Source organism: Chinchilla lanigera, unplaced genomic scaffold (assembly GCF_000276665.1).
Source record: "Chinchilla lanigera isolate Chin_1 unplaced genomic scaffold, ChiLan1.0 scaffold00003, whole genome shotgun sequence".
Taxonomy (NCBI): Eukaryota; Metazoa; Chordata; class Mammalia; order Rodentia; family Chinchillidae; genus Chinchilla; species Chinchilla lanigera.
In genome coordinates this window covers 50,549,004-50,572,894 of record NW_004955404.1, presented here as the reverse complement: position 1 = coordinate 50,572,894, position 23,891 = coordinate 50,549,004, and the positions used below count along the sequence as shown (strand labels likewise).

At 40.8% G+C, this 23,891-nt stretch overlaps 1 protein-coding gene across 1 annotated transcript; it reads left to right on the top strand.

Moving 5' to 3' along the window:
* Positions 1-2,592: 2,592 nt before the first annotated feature.
* Positions 2,593-23,677, top strand: Olfm4 (olfactomedin 4). Its single transcript, XM_005374212.2, has 5 exons — positions 2,593-2,814; positions 8,002-8,154; positions 14,443-14,655; positions 15,650-15,809; positions 21,626-23,677. Exons 1-5 carry the CDS (start codon positions 2,626-2,628, stop codon positions 22,426-22,428), a joined length of 1,518 nt encoding a protein of 505 aa, XP_005374269.1. The 5' UTR covers positions 2,593-2,625; the 3' UTR covers positions 22,429-23,677.
* The last annotated feature ends 214 nt before the right edge of the window (positions 23,678-23,891 follow it).

Genomic DNA, 23,891 nt, shown 5'->3' with positions numbered 1-23,891 from the left:
CACACGTGCCCTGTGGTTTGCCTGTCATGGACTGGGCACTGAAGAGGCTAGAACATTAGGCCAAAGAGGCCAAGGCTGAATTGCTTCTAATAGGGAACAATGAATTTCACAGTCCTCATTCTGTTTCAACAGTAGAGTTTCTGCATAAAATACAGGATACCTAATTGAATTTAAATGTTAAGCAAGCAATATATTTTAGTGTAAGTATGTCCCAAATACTGCATGGGACGTGTAGTAATATCTCGGTTCGCGAACACTTGTATTCAGAACCACTTTGGTTCTCAAACAAAAGCGTTTGACAAAATTTTGCTTCTGTTCACAAACTCCACATCAGTTGACAAACACAACTGTGGCTGTCTTCCTCAAACAAACACAGATGTGGCCATCTTCCCCCAAATCATAAAACAATTTAAGTTCATGAACCAGTGTACCACCCTACTTATACTAAAACTTGTTATTCATTGGGAATTCAAGTTGAGACTAGGTACCTACACTGTTATTTGCTAAATCTGGCAATCCTACATAGAGCAGAATATGAAAAACAGGGGCTTACAAACACTTTTCTTATCCCCGAAAAGTTGGCCGTGAATCACCCATTGCTGACCTTTATTTTCACCACAGATTGCCACTGTAGATGATGCAGGTGGAACCTGCTGTTCCTTGAAAGCTTCTGGGAAATTGTTCCTGTCCTTTCTGGGTCTCCTCTCGCTGCTTCTCTCTCCCACAGCCACAGGACATGGTCATAAGATTATGGGCCTAAGAAGGTATCCTTGGGTGACTCAATACATCTGTGTCAGCGCAGAGAGTGGATGAAGGCAGTAACATCAGCCAGGGATGGGGGATGTGGACCTTGAAGCTGGGGAGATTCGTCTGGATGGGGTATCCACTCAGCCCTCTGAGTGGGGGCCAGTATAGGATACTGGACCAAGGATGCAACCCACTTGGTCCAGTATCCTATACTGCCCCCTGACTTGCCTTTCTTTCCCCTTTCCCCATGTCTTCCCCTCCTTCACCTCTATTTATCTACTTGCATTTTGCCTGCCAGCATCCTTCCCTGGATATCTGAAGAAGTGTACGATAGGCTTAAGATTCCAATTTGGCATTGGTTTTTAACAACAGGAGGCTTAAGTTAAGGTGATAACTATACAGATATCTTTCCTGTGTGTTGTAGCTGTTCAAGATGTACAACTTGGGGGAGTCCCCCTAACTAAGTGGTCGTATTTGCACAAGGTTTATTCTGAGAGTTTGAGAGTCTTGTGAGATTAAGCTGTGAAGGACTCCTGCACACTAGGTCTCTCAAAGTGGTCCAGGAATGGGGCAGAGGTGAAACAGGGCATGAGTTTGCTTTCTTTGTTTTGAACCACACATTCATATTAATCTAGGCTTTAGGAAACTAAACATGAAACCAGAAAGCTGCCATTTGTATAGCAGCTCAAAGCTCATGAACAACTTTCAGGGCAATATTTTATGTAATTATAACAATTTAGGAATTGATATAACCCTTAGAGCTCAGGGATATGGCCAAACCCATGACTTATGAGGAACCCAGCTGTGGTTTTTTTTTTTTTTTTTTTTTTTTTTTTTTGGTTTTTCTCCGGTACCGGGAACCGAACTCATGACCTTGCACTTGCCAGGCAGGCGCTTTTGCCGCTGAGCTAAATCCCCAGCCCTCCCAGCTGTGTTTTAAGTTCAGGCCAATATCTTCTTCCTTCTGCAGGGAGGAAGGCAGAAGTCACAAAGGTGTGTGCAGTGTGAGATGTCAATGGAGCCTGAAGCCCATGGCCAGGAGAGCTGGGTGAGAGTAAAGGCATCCTGTTCCTCACTCCATGAAGTCTTGAATGCCTGGCTAGCTCACAAGAGGGGCAGGGGTGAGCTCATCATGGAGCCTCCTTGACTGAGTCTGAGGTAACAACTGAGCCTTGGGAGCAGGCCTTAGGTCATTTGGGGATGCTTTGTTTGCTTGGGTTCTTTCCCTTCCCTACACTGATCTCACAGAAGTAAGTACCACATAGTGCAGAGTCCTGTGTAGATTTCTAGGGAACAAAGCCCTGCTGATCTTTTCTTAATAGTGGGGTTTGAGAGAATTTGGTTTAGAGGCACACACTGTGAGGCACAGGTCAGAAGTAACCTGGACAGTGAGAACTGAAGAGAGAGCTTCATAGAGCTCTGGGGGAGAGCTATAATCACTAAAGCAAATGCCCCATTTTCTCAGAAAGAAGGATTCAGTAAAATGAGAGGATACTTAGAAGTGCTTCTAGGCAAAGGATCAAAAGATTCTTTTCCTTCTTGGAAACTAAACGCTATCTCAACCGCAAGGAATATATCAGTACCATCTCTTTTAAGAAAGTAACAACTTGGAAAACAGATTTGGGGCTTGATAAAGCACATTTGAGTAAATATTTGGCAGGGGATAATTTTGATCTAAGGGCAGGTGGCAGAGTAGGGCTCGGTAACAGGTGTGGATGTGACTCAGGTAGCTGGGTGTCCTGACCTCCTGGGTTGGGTCATGTGTTCTCTGGCTCCTTCCTCTTTCCCCACAAACTGGCATTGGGAAATCCCCACTGAGCACTATAAGAAGCCCCTGGGCTCTGTGCAGAAGCAAGTGGGTCCAGCTAAGAGGACAAGATGAGCCAAGGACTTGGCTTCACATTCGCTCTTCTGTCCCTCCTTGGTCCTGGTTCTGAGACCATGGGAGTCCAGTTCTCTGGCTCTTCCTGGGTTCCAACTTCAGCTCAACCTAAAAATCTGACCCCACTTCCATGGACAGAACCTTCAGTGGCCACATCTTGGGCAGGAGGTGATGCTGTGTCCCAGGTGAGGAGCCCCAAGAAACCCAGTGAGCTATGTTCATTCCCTTTCTCTTGCCTTTTGGGGACTTGAATACAATTTCAAGGATGGCTGGAGCTGGGCATTCTAAAAGATTTACAGTGCTCTCTGTTCATTGCAGGTGCCCTGGAAATGAATTAAAACCTATGTGAAATAATTAAATTGTTAGCAAGAGAGACAATGTCCCAGTTCTCTAGATAGGAGCTTTGAAGAAAGAATCTATGCCTGAAAGTCTCAAAATGGGTTGCACATTAGGATCAGTGGTCAGGTAGATTCTAAAAGTCCTATGCCTTGGTCCTACCCATAGATCAGATATTTAAAAATTATATATATTTAAAAAGCTTTCCCCAGGTGATTGAAACATGCAGTATGGGGTGAGGACTGTTAGAGAAATGATGCTACAAGGAAAAGCTCCAGAAAAGTTTGTCCAGTTGATTTGTTGCCTAGATCCATGCCCACTTCTCCCATGTGAACAACAGACCTGCCGGGAGTGAAAGCCTCAGTCTTGTAGTGGGAATCCTGGCAGTTTTTCTGCTTCTAGTTTGTGAGGAAGATGGGTAACAGAAATAAGGCAGAAGAGTTATTGGAAAGTGCCATTACATGTGGACATTTCCTGACAGAATGTTAACTCTTTTCAGTCTTCCTTATAGGAAATCCTTAGGGCCATTTCTATGGCCAGACAACCTTAGCAATAAGCCAAACCAACAAAAATCATGCCTTAAGAAGGACTGGTCTAGTTGGTGTCCCTACATGGGATCTATAGTGAGCCCAGTTTCTTGGCCAATGAGTCTTCTTTGGGTCTTCTTTAAAGAAATGGGAATATGCATAGTGGGGGTGAGAAATGGGAGGGTAGGAAACAGTTACCCATCCTGGGTTAGACTTGCTGCTGTGTAACTTGGGGAAGAGGATCCTCACTCCACTGAAGCTCTTCCCTCTGCATTTCTAGGCTCTTCTTGCAAATCAGGCAGCTATGTCTTCACATGTGCATGTCTGAATGGAAGGGCAAATGCAAGAAGGGGAAGAAGCGGCTTTTTTATTGCTTATTTTCACTGATACTATCAGCAATATGAAGACAATGAGAATGTGGTGATTAAAAAACCACTTATATAGGACCTAGCCAGAAACCACAGTGATTGTATTTACTGTGTGCCTAATGTGGGGACTAGCTTAGGTTCATAATATATATTGTTTAAGAGGTAAGTAAATTAACAGTTCTGTTTTATTGATTGCTGTTCTTTTTTCAGTTTTGTTTCTTTATTCTTTTTTTCCACTTTTGTTCTTGGTTTTACAGGTTAATGGGTTTCATTCTGGCAAAGTTGCACAAATACATAACATACTATGAACATTTCACCCCCTCTCATCAACCGTTTCTCCTCTCCCCCCTTGCACATTTCTTAGAGGGATTTCAATGCATATAATGTATTTTGATCATATCCATTCCCCTGTTACCTGGTCTTACTCACTCCCTCTGTTATTCCCTTTTTCTTATCAAATAATAGCTTCCTGTCTACTTTCCTCTCACCTTATTTTAGATTTACATGTTAGGGAGAATCTACCATATTTGCCCTTCTGAGTGGCTTATTTCATTCAGTATAATGATCTCCAAATCTATTTTCCTGTAAATGACAAAATTTCGTTCTTTATGTATGTATAGTACTGCATTATGTATGAATGGTTTCACATTAGAGATGTAAAAACTAATGCTTAGTGAGGTGAAGTCATTTGTTGAAGCCACAATGTTGGCAACTTCTATAATTCAGCATATAGGTCTGCTCATGCTAATTTAGTTATTTCACCCAGGTTTTAACTCATTTCCAGGTTGTGCATAGTAAACGCCATCTCTTTATATGTAGTTTCCTACTTATATTTCCAGGGCGGAGAGAGATGTAGATCAAAGAGGAGAAAGTTTTGTGAATCATAAATATGTACAAGGACTCTTTGAGGTCAGATGTCAGGTGAATAATTTTGTTGCATAATACTGAACAACTTCTGGGGATAATTAGAACTTAACATTTTTTATAGTGAAGTTAACAATAAAAATTTGTTATGGATCTTTATCACTAGCTAAGCGTGGGTGAAATTATCAACTAAAATAATAGAAAATAAAGTATAGGTTAAGAAACAGAGAAATTCCAAATGCCTCTTGTCTGACAAGGAGACAAATATTTAAAAGGAGATAAGGAATGGTAATTAAATTGTACTTAGAGATTTCCTTGTAGTTTACTTATCTCCCTCTGGTGAGTCAGTATCACAACTCCAACCTCTTTTTTTTTTTTTATAGTGGACTAGGTGTCAATCCCACTATAAAACTAATCTGAGTCTGGCTGTCAGCTTGATGAGGTCTTTGGAAAGTGGAGGAAAGCCCTTTTGAAACTGTCATTGAGCAAGTTCCAAACGTATCATTTTCTGTACTTTGAAAATGTTGAGTACCATTATCTTATGCCTTACATCTTTGTGGGCACTTACACTTGGCTGCTAATGAGAACCAATTGCAGCCTTAAATCACAAGTGTGAGTTGTGCCTTTGGCTGTGGCGCTCAGAGCACTCTGCCTTCAATGAAGCGGCCCTTCCAGCCTACAGCTCATGGACCGGGAAAGGTTCAGTGCTCTGCTCCATGCAGTCATTGAAACTGTACAAACCACAGACTCCTGTGATTTTGTCGTCAGGCTGGAACCGGTTAAAAATAAAGGAAAAAAAAAAGATATGCCATCCTCAAAGGCTTTCATAGTGACAACAGGCTTAATTCCTGGGCAGGAATTGGTCTTAATCGTCTTCTAATGCCAGAGTCTGGTACATTATAGACTTTGGTAAATACTAATTGATCAAAAGCTGAGTATGTACCCAGCTGTATACACTGCTTTGTGGAACATACAGGGTCCTATTTGCCTTCCACAAGGAGGATCATATATTCTTTCAAAGGCCAAGGAGACAAGCACTTGTCTTTGTCTCCCATTCCCCATGTTACACTCAAGTGGAGCTTAAGCATTCACCACAGAGACAGGCTCATCACCATTAGCTTCATTGTCTTTGAATTCAAGGAGCAGAAATATCTCTAATGGGAGACACTGATCAAACTTATGGGCCATTGTGATGTCAGCTGAGCACACTGGGCTGATGATAAGCGGGATAGAGGCAGGGAGTCCACAACACTGGGGCAGAGACGTTCAGTAGAAATTCATGGAATGGCTGTCAGCAGGGCTCATAATTATTTGCCTGTCTTTCAGGTGAACTTCAGGATGTAAAGTTGTTAAGTAGTGGTTCCTTCTTGATTGCCTAGAGACTGCTTGATGATATCCACTGTTTCTTGATTTGACAGAGCTTTGCAGAGAACTCTAAGAATGGTCCAACCCTGTCTTGTGCAGCTAATTAACCTCTCCTTGTCAATTGCAGTGCAAGATTTCTTCTTCTTCTTTTTTTTGCTAGACAGTTATTATAATAAGCTATTTCTTCAAAAGCTTGTGATATGAGAGCCCTTCCTGTAAAAGACTTGGCATGCTTCACCCAGAGTCTTTCTATCTTTAGAGGGAATAATAGAGGTGGGCCCAAGAAAAGCCAGCCTCTCTGGCAGGCTGCTGGTGTATGTTGTCCAGTCCTTATTCATCTCTGGCAAAGACCTTTGCCCTATCCACCTAACCCACTTCCACCCTATGTTCACCACAAACCTGTCTGTTCCTCCTCCTTGCTGTCTTGTCCCTACATGTGTGGGGCTGTGATTGGAAAAGAAAATTAAGACCAATGTTAAGAAGTTACCTAATGGAGGGTTTTCGGTACACATATTTTACTTTCTTTCTGCTCATCCTAAAGAAGTTTAGGCTAAACTAAGAACAAAAACAAACAAATAAACAAAAACTTAATTTCAAAAGCCTTGATTGCCCAGAGGTCACTGAAGGGTAGGAGGTCTCCATTACAGAAGCATCTAGGGCCAGCTTGTTTTTGAGTCTTTTTTTTTGTTTTTCTCTGGTACCAGGAACTGAACTCACGACCTTGCGCTTGCCAGGCAGGCGCTTTGCCACTGAGCTAAATCCCCAGCCCCTTGTTTTTGAGTCTTAAGACTGGTAGACACAGAACCTGAACCCTCAGCCACAGCCAGAGGGCTTGAACTTTGAGAGGCGTGGCCCTAGTCTCCTCAGCTGGGTAGGCCGCTTTTCTCTCCTTCCTAGCTTCATAGAGCCCCTCAGGTTGCTGCTCCACAGGTGAGCTGTGGGATGGTCTTCCGATGAGATCATTAAAAGGGACAGCCGTTCAGCTGCCAAGATTTTGCTCTTTAAGGCAACAGTAGTAATAAAAAAATGTTAATTGTGCCAGGATTCCCTTGGGGTAGTTCAAAGGGGACAAAAGAAAAACAGGATCTTTCAAACCTGTCATTTTAAAATATGCAGCAGCACTGAAGTGTGAGCCTGAATATCTTAAAGAAACATCAAATATTTTAAAATGACTTTTCTGCAAGTGATAAGCTGGAGAACTTTTACTTAAAAAAACTGTACAAAACCTCCAAACTCATACACTGCTTGGTTTTTAGTAAATGACTGCATTATTTCCATTTTGAAGAATGTTAATTATATAGTTTCCCATCCAAGGAGAGGGTATGAATTTGCATTATTTATTTTCACAGTAGCCCACATTCTAGATGGTTTTCTCATTCTGGGAGGACCTGTTTGAGGTTGGGGTAAAAGTGAAGGAAAGAAAATAAATAATAGAAGGAAAGAGGAAGTGACAGGAACTGATCACCTACTATGTGCTGGGACGTGGCTAACATTACTTGGTTAATCCTGGGCATCTTTGTTCTACAGAGGCACAAACTGAGGCTTAAGGGAGCATCACTAAGAGTAACAGTAGAATTGATATGCCAGTTTAGAGCTCTCATCCTTTCTCTAGTTCCCTTTCTTTGCATAGAGACAGTAAGGGTTTCCTTTAAGTCTTCTCAAGAGTGGAGATGTTCCTCTTGGTAATAGCTGCTGACTAGCAGCTTAATCCAGTAGGTGGAGAGGCTGTTGAACTCTGTATAGTTACCACCTCCTGAAAACACAGCAGTTTTAGCTTGTTCCTATTCACTTATGTTGTGGGCTCCACTTGCTTACCTCCAAGCGCTCCTTTGACAAGCCAATTCCTGTCACTCCTCTTGCCAAAAGGGCTCAGGTTCCAGCTTATTGCTGATGCTCACCTTACTACTTACAGCCATTTTCCAATTTCACCGGCTCCGTGAATGACCGTGGAATCTGCCAGTGCTCCGTCTCCCTGCCAGACACTACCTTCCCCGTGGTCAGAGTGGAACGCTTGGAATTCACAGCTCATGTCCTTTCCCAGAAGTTCGAGACAGAGCTCTCTAAGGTAAGTGTTTTCAAAAAATGTTCCGATAGCAACACACCAGTAAGCAAAGCACGTCCTTATTCAGGACATAATAAACATCGTGCGCTCTACTGTATCAAAGATGGCATGTTGTGAGCCGTGGTGGTTGTAGTGTGTATTCTACAGCATACATCTGGGTTCCTCACGGCAGGGAAAAATGGGAGCTCAGCAAGGAAGGCTGGATTGAGTTTATTTATACCAGGGGTACACTCATTCCAGACTTGGGCCCTCACAAGTCAGAAAGAGGATGCGAGTTCCCCTTGCAGCCCCCAAGCCTACTATTCTTATTTGGTTTTGTTATTTCTTCTTTCCTTTGCTTTCTTCGAGATCGTTTCTCCAGGGTTTGCTTTCTTTTCTTTTCCCTCTCCCCTCCTCTTCAGTTCTGTCTTCCTTATCTCACCTCTTCTATTTCTGATCCATTCCTGTGTCCTTTTGTTTCTTATTCCCTTTGCCTCAGTCTGTGCTCTTGTGTCCCTGCTAATCTTTCTTTACCTTTATTTCTCAAGTCTTTCTTTTCCTCTTCCTCTTGTCTTTTCTTTTTTGACTCCTTTTAGTTGTCTTAGTTTTATATGATCCCTTCTCCTCCGTTTTTTTCTCTTCATCCCCTTCTTTTGCCCCAATATCTTCTCTCTTCTTCCCTCCCATTTTATATATGTGTATATATATATATATATATATTTTCTTCCTTCTTTTTCTCCTCCTTTTTGTGGTATTTCTGTTCTTTCAGAAAGAGTATTTAATTAAGTGTGTCCATCATTAGACCGACATTGAAGGTTTTCTTTTTTTTAATTTTTTATTTTTATTTTTTGGTTTTTCTCTGGTACCGGGAACCGAACTCATGACCTTGCGCTTGCCAGGCAGGCGCTTTTGCCGCTGAGCTAAATCCCCAGCCCCTGAAGGTTTTCTTTGGGAATTTGAATCAAGACTAATAGACCTCTCAGCCTTGGTTAAAAAACCCTAACTTGAACCCTCTGCTTACCACTTTTTTCCAGCTGACAGAAGTTATCCTAAAGAGTTTGTCTTTTTCTGAGCTGGCAATAGCAAAGTGACTTAGTATTCTACTTTTGACCCCTTTCAGTTTTTTAGTCAAGTTACAAATCAATTAGAAAGCCATACAGGTGAAGTCCAAGCCAGGGCCTAATCACATTATGCATTATTTAACACAATTTCATTAATTTACAAGGAGCTCTGGCTTTACTGCAAGATTCAAAGTTAATTTTCCTGAGAAACTTAATGTTAACATCTCAACATCCAACATAGTTATCTTTTAAAACAAAAGTTTTAGTGAGGCTGATACCTACTTTCAACCTGAATTGGTAGATAAATATTGTAAGTTTAAATGTGTGTCCAGGAAAATGTATTTGACTACTCAAGGAACCTCGCTTCTTAAGAAATAAAATGTCCTTGAATTAATCAGCAGAAAAGGCACAGCACTAAATTATAAATTCCAATCATTAATATTCATAGCCTTATTCCAGCATAATCAAGTACAGATAAGAAGTTATGCATAAAAACATAACAAGTGGAGGAAAATCCTAGGTAAAGATCTTTTCAGTTATAGTCATTTGCTTTGAAATAGTGGAAGCCACTGATTTGCATGTAGTCTTTGCTGCTAGGCCTGTGAAGGGCAATTTGAAACCTCATGCTACTCCAGGGAGGGTACTCAGCTTGCCAGGTTTGTGAATACGGGATATTTAATTCCAATCTGGTGGGAAGAGGGTAGGTGGCATTGGCTTTGCTAATAATTGGTAGAGAAGAAGGCAGAGTCTGTGGGAAAAGTTGTAGTTCTGAGTTCTAGCAGCTGATCCAAAAAAAAAAAAAAATTGTGATTGAGACCTAAAAGAATTTACCTGTCAGCTGGGATTTACATAATTGATTTGGTGCCGCAAGTTATAATAACAATGATAATAATTTGTGTTTTCCAAGTGTTTCCAGTTCTTTTTTCCTTCTCAAGCAAGCTAAGCCAGAGACGCCAGGTATCTTCCCCTAGGTTTTGCAAAGGTAAAGGGGCTTTCCCAAGGTCGTTTTTCTCTTGGCTGTTTGAGCCAGATCAAGAATCTGAGTATCAGGAATCATTCCTGCTTTCTTTCCTCCTGACTAGGCTGTTATCATCCTCCAGTACAGAACCAAGAAGAGATGCAATAGGTTGCTAATGCCTTCAAACTCAAAGTTATCTCTTTAGTTGAGGCAGGTGAATTATTGTACCTGTCCCCAGATTGCCTTGGAAATCACCATTTATCGAGGGGCCTGGGGGAATGCCCATTTTGGGCAGGTCAATAGAAAAGGATTCTGACTGCCTTACATTGATTCATTATCTGTCAGCACACAGAGAAGACAGGGAGCTGCCTCCGCATAAGATGCTGAAAGCCTTTTCTGTTGTTTATGACAAGTCTCTCTTTGTGGCTGTGCTAGGAAGGGGACATGATAAAGGGCAGCTCAGGATTTTTTTTTGTCTGGAGGCTTATGGTGTTTGGGGTAAGTTATTTAATATGACACATTTGCTAATAGATCCTCATGCATGAGAAGGCTGAGGCAGCCTGGGAGAGATTCAGGCAACTCATAAACAAACAACATTGATTGTGCAATGTTTTGTGCAGTGAAATAAATAAAAAGGTCACAGTAGAAAACACCGAAATCACTGCTTCTCTATTAATTTCTATAATTTACAGGACCTCCATTAGCTAGGCACTTAATATACTTTGTCTCTTTATAATAATTTTTAAACTTGATATTATTATTAACAGTTTGGGGAGAAAACTAAAGCTTAGGCAAATTAAGTGATTTCTCCACTAAGAAATGAACTCAGGAGGGGAAGGGAAGGAAGGGAAAAGAAAAAATAGAAAACAAGCTTTCTTAAATGAGGAAGGGAAGAGGGGATGAAAGGAGAGGGAAAGAATGGGGAAAAAAAGAAGAATCAAGCTATATCACGTACAGGTACAAATTCCCTGTGGTGAATGTTATCATTATGCATATCTAAAATGTACCAACACAAGTAATTTAAAAAAAGAACTGAGTGAGATTTGAGCTCAGGTGAGTCTAGTACTGAAGTTCTCTATGTTTCAAGGTTACTTCAGGTTCAATTAACTGAACTGCATTAATTTTCAAGGTAATATTGAAAATAACAATATGTTGAAAATTATGTTTCCTTCTTTTGAATAATCTGGCCATAGATATAATCTCATGTTTGGAGCAACTGACAGAAATATAAACCAGACTAATGCTTCAGTTTAATAGCTTAATTAAATATTACTATATCCTTATTTATGGCAAGACCACATTTATTTTGTCTAAAAAGAAAAAAAGCAACCACTTCAAAATCAGTCTTTAAATAAACCTTGATTCTTCATGACTGAATAAATGCATAGCAGATGAAATAAAATGGCGGCTCTGAGTGTCAGGCTGGTAGTGCGAGCACACTGCTGCCCTTGCAGTGCTCAAATATGCAGTCAGGAGGTAAGATGTTGATCCAACTATGTGTCCACTCAAGGTGAGATCCATATTCTTGCTAGAACATTTTGTGGCATCCCTGGCCTCTAGATGTCAGTGGCACCCACCCATCTCCCAGTTGTGACAGCCAGTACGTCACCAGAAACTGCTGAATGCTCCCTGAAGACAAATCCCTACTACCACACCCCCACCCCCACCACCCTGTGCAGATCCACTGCTCTAAATCTAAGTATTTTCTTTAAAATGGAGAAACTAAGTACAACAAATGCCAGGAATGTGGGGCTAAACATATCCCTGGGCAAATTTAGCTGCCTCTGGGGGGCCGGTACCTCCCAGGAAGAGCTACAGTTTTCACTACTACCCGTGTTGTCCAACGTAACAGCCATATGTGTGGAAGATTGATATTAATAATCTACCTCAGTGAGTAAAGTTCACACTGGGAAGTTTTTCTGGCCCATCTTCAAATTCTTTCTTGCCTTCTGTAATTTGGTGGATAATTCCAGTTTTCCTGAACATCACTGAGCTTTCTGCTGAATGTCAGCTGAAAGAAGCTCAAATTTTTTTTTTTACCCCAAGCAGATTGCGAGACCTTTCCTTTTGTAGCTGAACTGGGGCAGGCTACGCACCTTCTCACGGGTCTCAGACTCCAGGCCATGTCCTGGTTTTCTGTGAAAATCGGGGAGAACCACATTTTACTCGGCAGACTCGACAGCTGAACCACTCAGTTTTGTAGAACAACAGCTGCAATGTGCCACCAAAATGTTTCAGAAAAGCTGAGGGTGTTTCATTTGTTCTAAGGGCTGCTAAGGCCAAATGCCAGCAAGTGCATTCATTTATCAATCTTCCATTTCTGCAATGGACTGGCACTCTGCTTATTATTATTATTATTATTGTTATTATTATTAAATCATAGGCAATGTTTTAGGCCCATTTTTGTAGAAATTTAAACCTGGCTACCTCATATCTGTGTGTATATTTTTGAGGGCAACTTGTTCAGTTACATGTTCCCCTCCCCCCACATACCAAAATGTCACCAGTCCTAACAACATCCCAGTGATGGCACATCTGATGGCAGTGAGCATCATTTGCCTGAGGAGATACACCAGCAATGCCAAGGGCTGTATTTCCAACTTTCATTAAAATCCCCTTTTCCTGAAGCCCTAGCCCTTTAGGTCTGTGGCCTGGGAGTCTACTCTAATTTGCACAGTGGGGTTAAGCGGAGGGCTGACAGAACTTAGGCTGCCTTTGGTATTAGGAGGATTAGAGGTCAGCATGTGGCTCTGCACTCACCCAGGAGCTGTGGATCAGCTACTTGACATTAGAGCAGTTTGGAGAGAAGCATCATTTATAATCAGGCTTTTAAAAAGAAAGTAAAACCAGCAACTTTTAATGAGCGGTTTCTTTAAAAAGCCATGACATTTCTTCTAGAGATCAGACACGGAAAGTACCACCAACTGTTTATTGAAATATCCATTCGGAGATTCCAATTATATACCAAACCACCAAGGGAATTTTTGGAAGTATTTTAACTTAATGATCAGACATTCAAATATATGCAACAAATGTGTAATTTAAAGGTCTGATTGCAATAATCAGTTCTTGGAATAAATGTGAGCGTGCTTAATGAAATGTGCACTTTACAGTTGCACATACACTCACACATTGTGTAGGAAGTTGGGTCTTTTTGCCATTTTGTAAAAGGCAGAGAGGCTCAAAACTTGCTGCACAGGATCATCAAAAGTGGAATTCTACTTAACAGTTTCTCATTTTTCAGCAAAATCCTTAGATTTAAAGCAATGGTTCTAAACAAAGAGAGGTTGTTGGTAGTGATTCGGTCCCCAGAGAACATTCAACAACGTCCCGAGAGATTTATGGTTGTCACATTTGGTGGGTGGGAGGATGCTACTGGCATATGAAGCCGCTGAATATCGTATAGTACAAAGAATAGCATCCTGTAAGAAATTACCTAAAATGTCAGTAGTGCGGAGGTTGAAATATCCCGACGTACAACAAATGTGTTGAAGACAGGAGGGATGGAAATAGACTCTGAGTCAAACCAGTTTAGTTTGGGGAGCTACTATCTTCAAACATTAAAACAAATAGACGTAGATGTAGGTCTAGACATAGATGATATAATGATCCTGAAGCAAAATATTTTTTAGTTTGGGTAAGTGCAATCCTGTCAACCCCCCCATTAAAGTAACATGTTCTTTTAGTTTGCATTTAGATGGTGAGGTAGTCAGCTTTTCAACTACTATGACCAAACACTTAAAAAAGAGAAAAGGTTTACTTAGGCTCATGTTGTCAGACATTGCAGTCCATGGGCAGCTGGCTCTACTACTTTTAGGCCTTTGGTGGGGCAGAAGCGTTATGGTGGTACAGTGTGGAGAAGACATGCTGCTAGTTTCAAGTCAGCCTGGAAGCAGAGAAAGACCAGTTAGCAAGGGCCTGTGCTAGCGACCTTCCTCCTTCTGCTTTTGTTCTATCCAGGCCCCTTCCCTACTGGGTGGCACTGCCCACTTTCAGGGTGCGTCTCCTCCTTAGTTTTCTGTCCCACATGCCAAGCATCTCTGGAAATGCCCTCATACTAACACTCACAGGTGTGGTTTACTAATTTCCTAGGTGTTTGTCAATCCAATCAAGTCAAGATTAACCACAGATAGATTTTAAAAACCTGGCTAAGTATTTTTGGTTCATTTCTTTACCAACACAAAACAGTGATTCATGATTGACAGGAATCACACAGTATCCACGAGTTTGATAGTGAAGGAAGGCTCTTCATACTACTTGAGGAAGTGACTGGGGGTTTTGCTTCCCCTCCAGGTGAAGGAATATGTCCAGTTAATCAGTGTCTATGAAAAGAGACTCTTAAACTTAACTGTCCGAGTAGAGATCATGGAGAAGGACAGCATTTCTTACACTGAACTGGACTTTGAACTGATCAGGATAGAAGTGAAGGAGATGGAAAAACTGATCATACGGCTGAAGGAAAATTTTGTTGGAAGCACAGAAATTGTTGACCAGCTGGAAGTGGAGGTAAGGAGTGAATTCTCATTTAACAGCATATCAATACTAAATGCTTTTCAGTCACTATGGGCAAACGCTAGACTTGGATAGGAATCTCTCTTTCACCAGCTCTAATTCTGTCACTCTTTCATGACACGTGGCACTCCATGTTCAGCTGGAGTGGATGTCTGTTTTTGTATAGTAAGTTAAGCACGTTGGGAACACCTTGACTGAGGAGCAGATGTTGTTTACTGCCCAGAACCCTGCCCCATAACCAGTCTTCCAAGTTCTTCAGAAAGAAGGTGACATGAATCTGGCCAGCTGTCCACGGCCATGCTAATCAGGTGTTTTCTCTGCTTTGGATTTATCCTAATGGGTCTAGAAATCCACAATATACCTAAATGTGAACATGTCAGAACTATTTATCTTTTTGAATGGATATCTAATCTTGATCCCTCTTGGAATTCTTCTCCACATACTGGCAACCTCATTTAAGAAATTTCTTGTGAGTATGTTTTAGTGATGGCTTTTAAGATCTGTGGATAAAGACCATCACATTGATGTTATGGTTGGGTAATTTATATCAATGAGAATTTACTTGCATAGTCATGACAAGAGATATAATTGAGAATTCGAGTTACATATTTTAGAATTTAAGTTTTCTCTAGCCCTCACCATTCATTAGAAACTTAATTATAATACAGCATGAGTAAACATGAGTTTATAGGGGAAGGTTATTAGAAATGAACTTTAATGGACATTTGTGAATGCCTAGAATGAGTCTGTGCTCTATTATTAGGGCTGTTAAAGTCTTTGCCATTTTCTTCTTGTTATACACATCTGCCTGAGATCTGACAGGCGTTCACACTAAACCATAAAATATATTCTTCCAAATGAAACCATTCAGAAGAATCTCTGGTGTATTCTGTAGCAATGTTTCACTAAATGACAAATTCAGCCCTGGAATGTTTATGAAAGAAATTGCACAATAATATAAAGTCAGTCTGAATTTTTATTTCCTTAGATAAGGAATATGACTCTCCTGATAGAGAAGTTGGAGACGTTAGACAAAAACAATGTCCTTGTCATTCGTCGAGAAATTTTGGCGCTGAAGAAAAAGCTGAAGGAATGTGAGACCTCTAAAAGTGAACACACTCCTCTTGTCCCTCCTCCTCCTGCCCCAGGTAAGCACACCGTGTCTTCGTGAACCATGAGCAGGCTGGGCAAGGGATTTGGGGTTGTTGTGGTGGAGGTAGGATAGCATTTTTATTGAGTTTCCTCTTCCATACTTTAAATCCCCTCTTCTTTCTGAGACCTCTTGATCTTTCTCAGAGGACATTTTTCCCTCCTCCAAAGAGTTTTATATTGCGGGGTTCACAAAGAAAGAACACAAACAGCCGATTTAAAACAAACCCACAAGTTACACACATTCCCTTTGTATTCACTAAGGGGAAAGCCATCTCTATGGTGACAGAGGAGCTACCAGGGGCCCTGGGGAAGGCCTAAAAATCTGTGTGGCACCTGCTTTCTGAAGGATTGTAAGGGCTGACTGGCTCGTTATCTGATGAGCTGGGTTTGTGCCTGGACTCTGCTGCTGTTCCTCCCTCCCTTCCTCTCTTCTTGCTTCTCTTTACCTTTCCCAGTGTTCTGCCCTTAAATGCATGTCGAGCTCCTGCTACCTGCTGTGTTGTGGGATTCAGTGAGGACGAGAAGGATGGCCCCACGTGTGGTGGTCTTTCTGGGTGCGTCTTGCCATCTGCAGGGCTGTAAGTTTCTGGAGGGCAGTGTGGCATCTCACTCTTTTACCAGTTCTCCTGGGGTTAAACATATGTTGGAACAGAGAGTTCTGTAAAAACACCCATGGAAGCAGGCAGCCAAGTGGAGGCTTCACGAGCATAGGTTTGCAACCCTGAAGACCTGAGCTTCCTTGCTATGGGGCTATAAGACAAAACCCTTAATTTCTTCACTTTTACAGTGGGAGATTGACAGTACCTACGTTGTAGCGTTGCTATGGGGATTAATAAAGCAGCACTTGGGGAGCTCAGGGCTCTTAATCAGTGCCTATACCCTGGCAATGGATGATATTAGTAATGATGATAATTACAGCAAAAGCCTCACTGTGAGCAGAAGCAGGGCTAGGTCCGTGTGCACTGAAGCACATCCCCCAGGTGGACTAAAGGAGGCCTCTTGCCTGCAGCACTCAGCCCTACCCTTTGGAGACCCCACATCACAGGCAACTTCTCTCTGCAGGCTGCAAGCATCTCAGCTGCAGTGCGACTGTCTCTTGGTATCAAATCCTACAGCCTTTATTATTCTTATTCATTCCAGTCCTTGCAGCTTGTTTCCTTCAGGACTGCATTTCTTGTCCCTTGTCAGGGCCTCTGATTTATTTAAGACATCCATTAGATATGGTCACACTCATCAAGCCTCTTGATCTTGTTCAGGGGATACTTTTCCTGCCTACAGTTAGGAATCTGGCCTTGTCTGACATCAGAGGCTGTTTAGCGTGAAGACCTTGGTCTGTGCTCTGTAAAAAAAACAAGGCTAAATATGGTTTGGAATCAGTGGTCTCAACATGTGCTGGAAGTGAGAGGTGGTTCTTTCGGCCCACAAGGGCTCGCTGACCCAGAGGTCAAGTGATACGACAACCTCTGATCATCAGCAAACAAGTGTCTCCCTCCCTCCGAAAGTACCCCTCACGGAGTGGGTTTTTCTGGCATAGTTTTCTATAAATCTCTTAGAATAAGGACAATTTAGAGCAAGGGGCACTTAGGGCCATTGAAATTAGTCTGTTCATGTCTCAGAGGAGGGGACTTGAGTGGTGAGGATGCTGCTTTTCCTAAGGCTACACAGGTAGCTGGCAATAGAGCTGAAGTTGACATGCAAGGGTCTTCACTTCGGACTCCCTGACATCTAAGTGTGTTGGATGTTAGTAACCCAAGGATGGCTGTGAGGGACAAATTAAACTGCTTGGCATCTAGAGAGGAAAACAAGTGAAACTGTTGGATTATTTTTGTTAGAATTTTTTCAGAATTGTCCCCTCAGCCCTCACACTTAGACTTCTGTGAACCGTCTCAGCCCTGCTGTGTTGTTTAAGCAAATTGAACCCAGATTTGCCCTCACTTTCCCACAACTTCGGCTGTACCTGGGTCCCTGCCAAGCCACTTGGCCCTCCTCCAGCTTTGTTCATATTATATTTATGATGTTTATATTACACTGACTTTTGTCCTGTTTTTAAATCAATTTCTTTCACTTGCTCTCTTTTGGTTTAGATTGGTTGATAATGCAGAATTGGAAAATCCCCAGGCACACAAAGTTGTGAGCCTGCGGAGACTTTAATTAAAGTTACTCACTATTATGAGACTTGAAAATCTGGCCTGTCTGCTTTTTTTTTTTTCACTGCAGAGTTGCACAGAACAAAAAGGGCTGTGTGCAAGTCTCAGCTATAAAGTAATTCTGCATTTTCGCCCTTGCGGCTGTAGTCTGTGAATTCTGTGGTCAGCTTGAACTTAGATTCAGTACGTGTATTTGGGATTTTAAAGCGCACTTTCTATTTGTTTTTTTGTTGCAAACAACATCCCTTTCTGCTTTGTTTCATAGAACTTTCCAATTTAAAATAATTGGCCTTCTCTTCATTAACTTTTTCCCTTAAAACAACTAACTTCACGCTCTCTTTTTCTTCCAAATCTAAGTGATTGAACACAGCAACGTGGAATGGGAATGCCCTGTGATCAGTCACCACCTTGCTTGGGGATCTTGGTTCTGCTGGTTCACAGCAGGTGTTCAGTACATGGCTGGCGATTGAATGGGTCTGAAAAACAGGATGACCTGTGGGAATCCCAGTGCTAGAGAAGACTGTTACCCAGCAGATAGCCAGTAATTCAGAGTCAACTTAGTCTTACTTTTTTATGATTAGGATCACTTAAATTGCTTAATTTGTTACAAGTCAATCATATTCTCTCTCCTTTTGGTTCAAACAAAGTTTAGTTGACTGGGTAAGAGAGTGCATTTTTAGCACCTTGACCCAAGATTAAGGTTCTCTGTAGGTGTAGAATTTTTGGTTTTTTAAGAAAACTATCCACAATTTTGTTTTTGTTTTATTTTTTGAAATAGGGCCTTATGTGGAGAAAAGGCTGGTCTTGAACTCACTGTGTGGCTCAGGCTGACCCTGAACTTGCAATGATCCTCCTGCTTCTGCCTCCCAAGTGCTGGGCTTATAGGCATGGACCTCCATGCCCAGCTCTGTGATTGTTTAAAAAGCCAAAAAGAGACAGTTTAAAGTCCCACTACTGTGGCTTCCTTGGATATTTTCAGAATACCAGGGAAGGACCTAGTGAACTGTACAGGGAAGAGACTGCCAACTAAAACTGTGCTTGTACGGAGGATTCCTCGCATTCTGTCCTGTGGAGTAAATAGTAGGCTCTTTGAAAAATCAGATGTGTAGCAGTGTGGGGGAAGTGCTTTATAAATGAAGGTAAACTGGAGTTTAGGTCTTTTGTTCTTTTATTCTGCAAATGTAGTTTGGTGCCATTGTGTGACTGGCCATGTTCTGGGTACTGGGGTTACTGGGATGGACAGGGAAACCTCCAGAAGTGACTACCGAGGAAAGGAAAGGGTCATGTAAACCTTCACCTGAGACATGATGTGGTTATAGATGACTGCTGCCACTCACTGAGTTGCTCTCCACACTTTCTTTTCTGTTCAACAGTCTTCAGAGTATTATTTTTCTTTTAAGATGAGGAAACTAGGCTTAGTACAAAAAATAGGATTATTGGTATTATAGTAGTAGTTGTAATAATAATTTTTGGGAAGTTAATTTTGGTTCCTTCAAATTTCTACATCCAGAGACAGAATGGTTTATCTTTAACTCCACAATAATGCTTGAATGAGTTATAGACATCATAAATTTTTCTGAAATACTTTGTTACTGTTGGTTTGTGGTATTTTCTTTCTAGAAAGTCAAGGCTCAATGAAGCAAACAATTCTTAAATCTTCTAACCTGAAGGGGAAAAAAGTGACTTTCTTTCATTTCCTCACAGTGAAATGCAGTTGAATAACTAAATTCTCAGAAAGTTATTTTAAGTAAAAAACCCAGTTTGAGCATATGGAAACTGGAACAGTTTTTGTTCTCATTAAACTGAACACACCACTAACTTTATTTTAATAATTCATACATTATTTCATAAACAAAGCAAACAAGCATTCATCTGAGAGATCACTTTTAGGAGGAGAAATAATAATTTATAATTTTATTTATTATTTCTTTAGTGGAGAGCAGTCTCTTGGCTGAACACCCGTTGCTTTTTTATTTATGAAATGGCGCATGCATTATTAAAATAAACCTGCGACTGTGTTGTGTTTAATGATATGCAAAATTATTTGAGGTTGGGTACAGAGTGGTTTCATTTTTCTACCGGTTGTATGGTTGGCTGGATTTCCACCAACTGTGGATATATGAGAGCATTTAAGGAGCATGTATTTAATTCTGAGAACAAACAGTCCCAGCAGATTGGGAAAATAAAAACAAAATTCCAGTAATGGTTTCACCTCTGAGCACTTCTTGATTGAGGAAGAAACAGAGGGAAGCGTGCAGCAAGGGGAAGAATGGATCTTTCCATATTGGCCAAAGGCAGAGACTCAGAAACAAGAGTTTTGCTCCCTCTATCCCCACAGTGCTAATCTCAGGCAATTTTGTGAAGCTTTGATTTTGACTCCAGCTCACTCATGTGCCTTCCATAGCTCCCTGATTCTCCCCAAGCACTGAAAGTCTGATCCAGCCATTCAAATTCTGTTCCTTCCTCCCCTCCCCTTCTCTGCTTTGGGTAGCAGGATGAGGGAAAATGACCTTTTGTATACTTGAAGTTGGATTTTGTTATCAATAAACCATATCCTCAGTTTTTAAAAGAAAATAGTATTTGTTAAGATCCTATAAAAATATGATTCAATTCTTTGTTTAGTTATTATAAAAATATTAGAGGAATTTTATTTCATTTTTTATAGCTCATAAATGCTTTGGGTTGGCAAGCTTTTCAGAGGGACTGCAATGTGAAGGCCAGTTGGCTAGCCTCGTCATTTACCCAAGTGTTACAAGGAATGTAGATTCAATGGGCCTGTGCATCTGTTCCCACTTGGTTGTACACATTGTGACAATGAGCATGTCAGAATAGGAAGGGTGAATATACGCCTGTTGTTCCATAGCACCATAGCATATGGGTTATGAACAGCGGGACTCAACTCCTAACTCCAGCAAAATGGTCTCCCAGTGATTTATATGATGGGCTATGCACTTGGCATGGAACAGGTATTGCTGGCCTGAAATAACTTCCTGTCTTCTCAAGGCTGAATCCCACCATTATAAGACCATCTTTGTGGACCTATAACATGCTATATGTAAAATTTCCTCTTCTGAGATTAGCTTGGAGCAGGATTGGTGCCTTGCATGGATATGTACTTGGGCACTCAGGGAAGACAGAGGAGGAAGGGCATGGAGACTCATCAAGAACCATTTTCTCCTTCATCACAGTTGTTCCTGGGGCTGACCATGGCAAAGAGCACCTTTTCACTTTATGAAAATAGAATAAGATTCTGGAGTGATCTTATTTTTCTTAATTTCTGTGTATCAAAAATGGAGTAAGGTAATATTTGCAAAAATACTTTCTGTTAGAAGAAAATGTATTAATGTCATCAATTTCCCCAATATTTTGCTCTCTGGGCCCTCTAAACCATTAAATATGGCTCTTGGCATTTTATTATTCCTCCTTCCCAGACTGCGAGCCTGTCTATGGAAGCAGAAGGTGGTTCTCGGTAGGTCTGACAGTGGCTTCACAACGAGATTAAAACCAAGAGGGGTTTGTGTTATTCTTCACCTGAGTTGTCATTGTCATTGAACTTTGACAAGAAGAGTATTGATGGATGCTTTGCTTTGGGGATATCAAGTTGTTTGTATCCTGTCATTCATTTTTTTCTAAGAATGTCTTTTTAAATTTTCTTTTCTACATAGGAAGCTGTAATCATGGAGGTGTGGTGAATGTCAGCAGGCCATCTGTGGTTCAGCTCAACTGGAGAGGGTTTTCCTATAAGTATGGTGCCTGGGGTCGGGATTATTCTCCTGAACATCCAAACAAAACACTGTACTGGGTAGCACCTTTGGAAACAAATGGAAGGGCACTTCAATATTATAGACTCTACAGCACATTGGATAACTTGCTGTTGTACACACAAATTCGAGAATCTCAGATTAGCTCTGGCCAAGGTAGTGGTACGACAGTTTACAAGAACAACATGTATGTCAATTGGTACAACACTGGGAGGATTGCCAGGGTTAACCTGACCACCAATGCAGTGGCTGTGGATGTATGGCTCCCTAACGCTGCCTATAATAACCGTTTTTCATATGCTAATGTGGCTTGGCAAGATATTGACTTTGCTGTGGATGAACATGGACTGTGGGTGATTTATGCAACTGAAGCCAGCACTGGTAACATAGTGATAAGTCTACTCAATGACACCTCGCTTGAGGTGCTAAACACTTGGGTTACCAAGCAGTATAAGCCATCTGTTTCTAGCACCTTCATGGTATGTGGGGTTCTTTATGCCACCCGTACTTTAAATACCAGAACAGAAGAGATTTTTTACTACTATGACACAAACACAAGAAAGGAAGGTAATCTGGCCATTTTAATGCCAAAGATGCAAGAAAGAGTGCAGAGCATTAATTACCACCCCTTTGACCAAAAACTTTATGTGTATAATGATGGCTACCTTCTCAATTATGATCTTTTCTTCCAGCAGCAACCCAAGTAAAGTGTCTAGGTGTTGGAGTGAAAAAGAAATAAAATGTTTGTTGTAAATGGTCTTCTCTCTTATTTAGATATATGCAGGAGTATCTAGAAGTATTTCTCTTTAATGGTGATATTTAGGTACAGAATCTTGCATCACTGGATACCTAGGATAGTTGTCCTGATCTGATGATGGGCTCTCTTGGGAGTCTTCTGCTTCTTGGGATGCATTATCCAATGGGAATAAGACTCTTCAGGATGAGATTGTTAGAGGTGAATGGGCAAAATGAGTCCAACAGAACCTATAGTAAGGAGGCTTAAAAAACTATGAAAAAAATTAGGGAATTCGTATAGATTCTGTTGGTTCTTTGTACAAGAAAATTTGCTCAATGAACAGTTCTTGTTTATTATAGCCTCAATACTTCTTCTATGCCTAAAAAGAACCTGAGGCTTAATAAGGCAGATTAATATCTGAAGGTGCTCAAGTGACTAAATCTTCAACTTTGTCTTCTCACTCACTCTTGGAATAATGCTTTGTAAATACCAGCTAAGTAAACTGGTACTGGAAAATGCTCTGAGTTTTCTGAAGAAAGAACCTCTTATGCATTAAATTGTATACTGCCTATCAATCTTGGAAGGATCTTCAGATGAGGCACTTGATTTTTTTTCTCCTCTTTTCTACCAGTTTAAGAGTCAGCAGAACTCTTTACTTGTAATTTAATTTGAAAGGCACAGCATAAGAATCAGACTTACCAATCAGTGCTCCCAACCTCTCTCTACTGCTGGCATTTTTTTGGTAAACAACGACAGCAATAAACATTAGCCAGTTTTCTATGGGATAGGCATAGGATAAAAATTAATTTTCCTTTGTGACATCATGAACTTTTACTTAGATGGTTCTGGGTTATAATAAAATCAGATGACAAAGATAAAATGGTAGCACTTATGGTTAGAGAGTAAATACTTGGGGCATATGTGAGAGTTGGATCAATTATTTCATGTAATTTTTGTTTTTGTTTAAGTCTGGAACTTATAAGACAATGAAAATTTAATTTGTTCTAGGAAGAGATGTCAAAAATCTGTGTAGAGTATCTGATAAATCAGTGCATTAATTGAAAAATGTTGCAGGTTTAGGTGGGCTTATACTTTTGGATGGCTTTATTTTCTGGTTTTAGCTATTTTATATGATGTTTAAATCCTAATCTTAGGATTGTCTACTTCAATGCTGTACTCCTCTTTTTTACAAAAATGATTAAAATGTCCTTTGGAAAAAAACAGTTGTCTTTTAATTTATTTATTTTTTTAAATTACAATAAGGATCCAACAAAATCTTAACAGAGTAGTCTACGTCTTGCTGTGAATTGTAGAGAATGGCTACCTCCCAAACACCTATGGCCAGAGATCACATACCTAACAACATAATCCATAACTTTCAAAAGGAATCCAAGGTTGGGCTGACTTTTTAGTTCTCATTTATCCTTCAAATCC

Coding starts and splice junctions, on each gene's coding strand:
- Olfm4 (XM_005374212.2), top strand. CDS start 2,626: ATGAGCCAAGGACTTGGCTTCACATTCGCTCTTCTGTCCCTCCTTGGT. Junction 2,815..8,001: donor GAGGTGATGCTGTGTCCCAG/GTGAGGAGCCCC, acceptor TACTACTTACAG/CCATTTTCCAATTTCACCGG. Junction 15,810..21,625: donor CCCTCCTCCTCCTGCCCCAG/GTAAGCACACCG, acceptor TTTTCTACATAG/GAAGCTGTAATCATGGAGGT.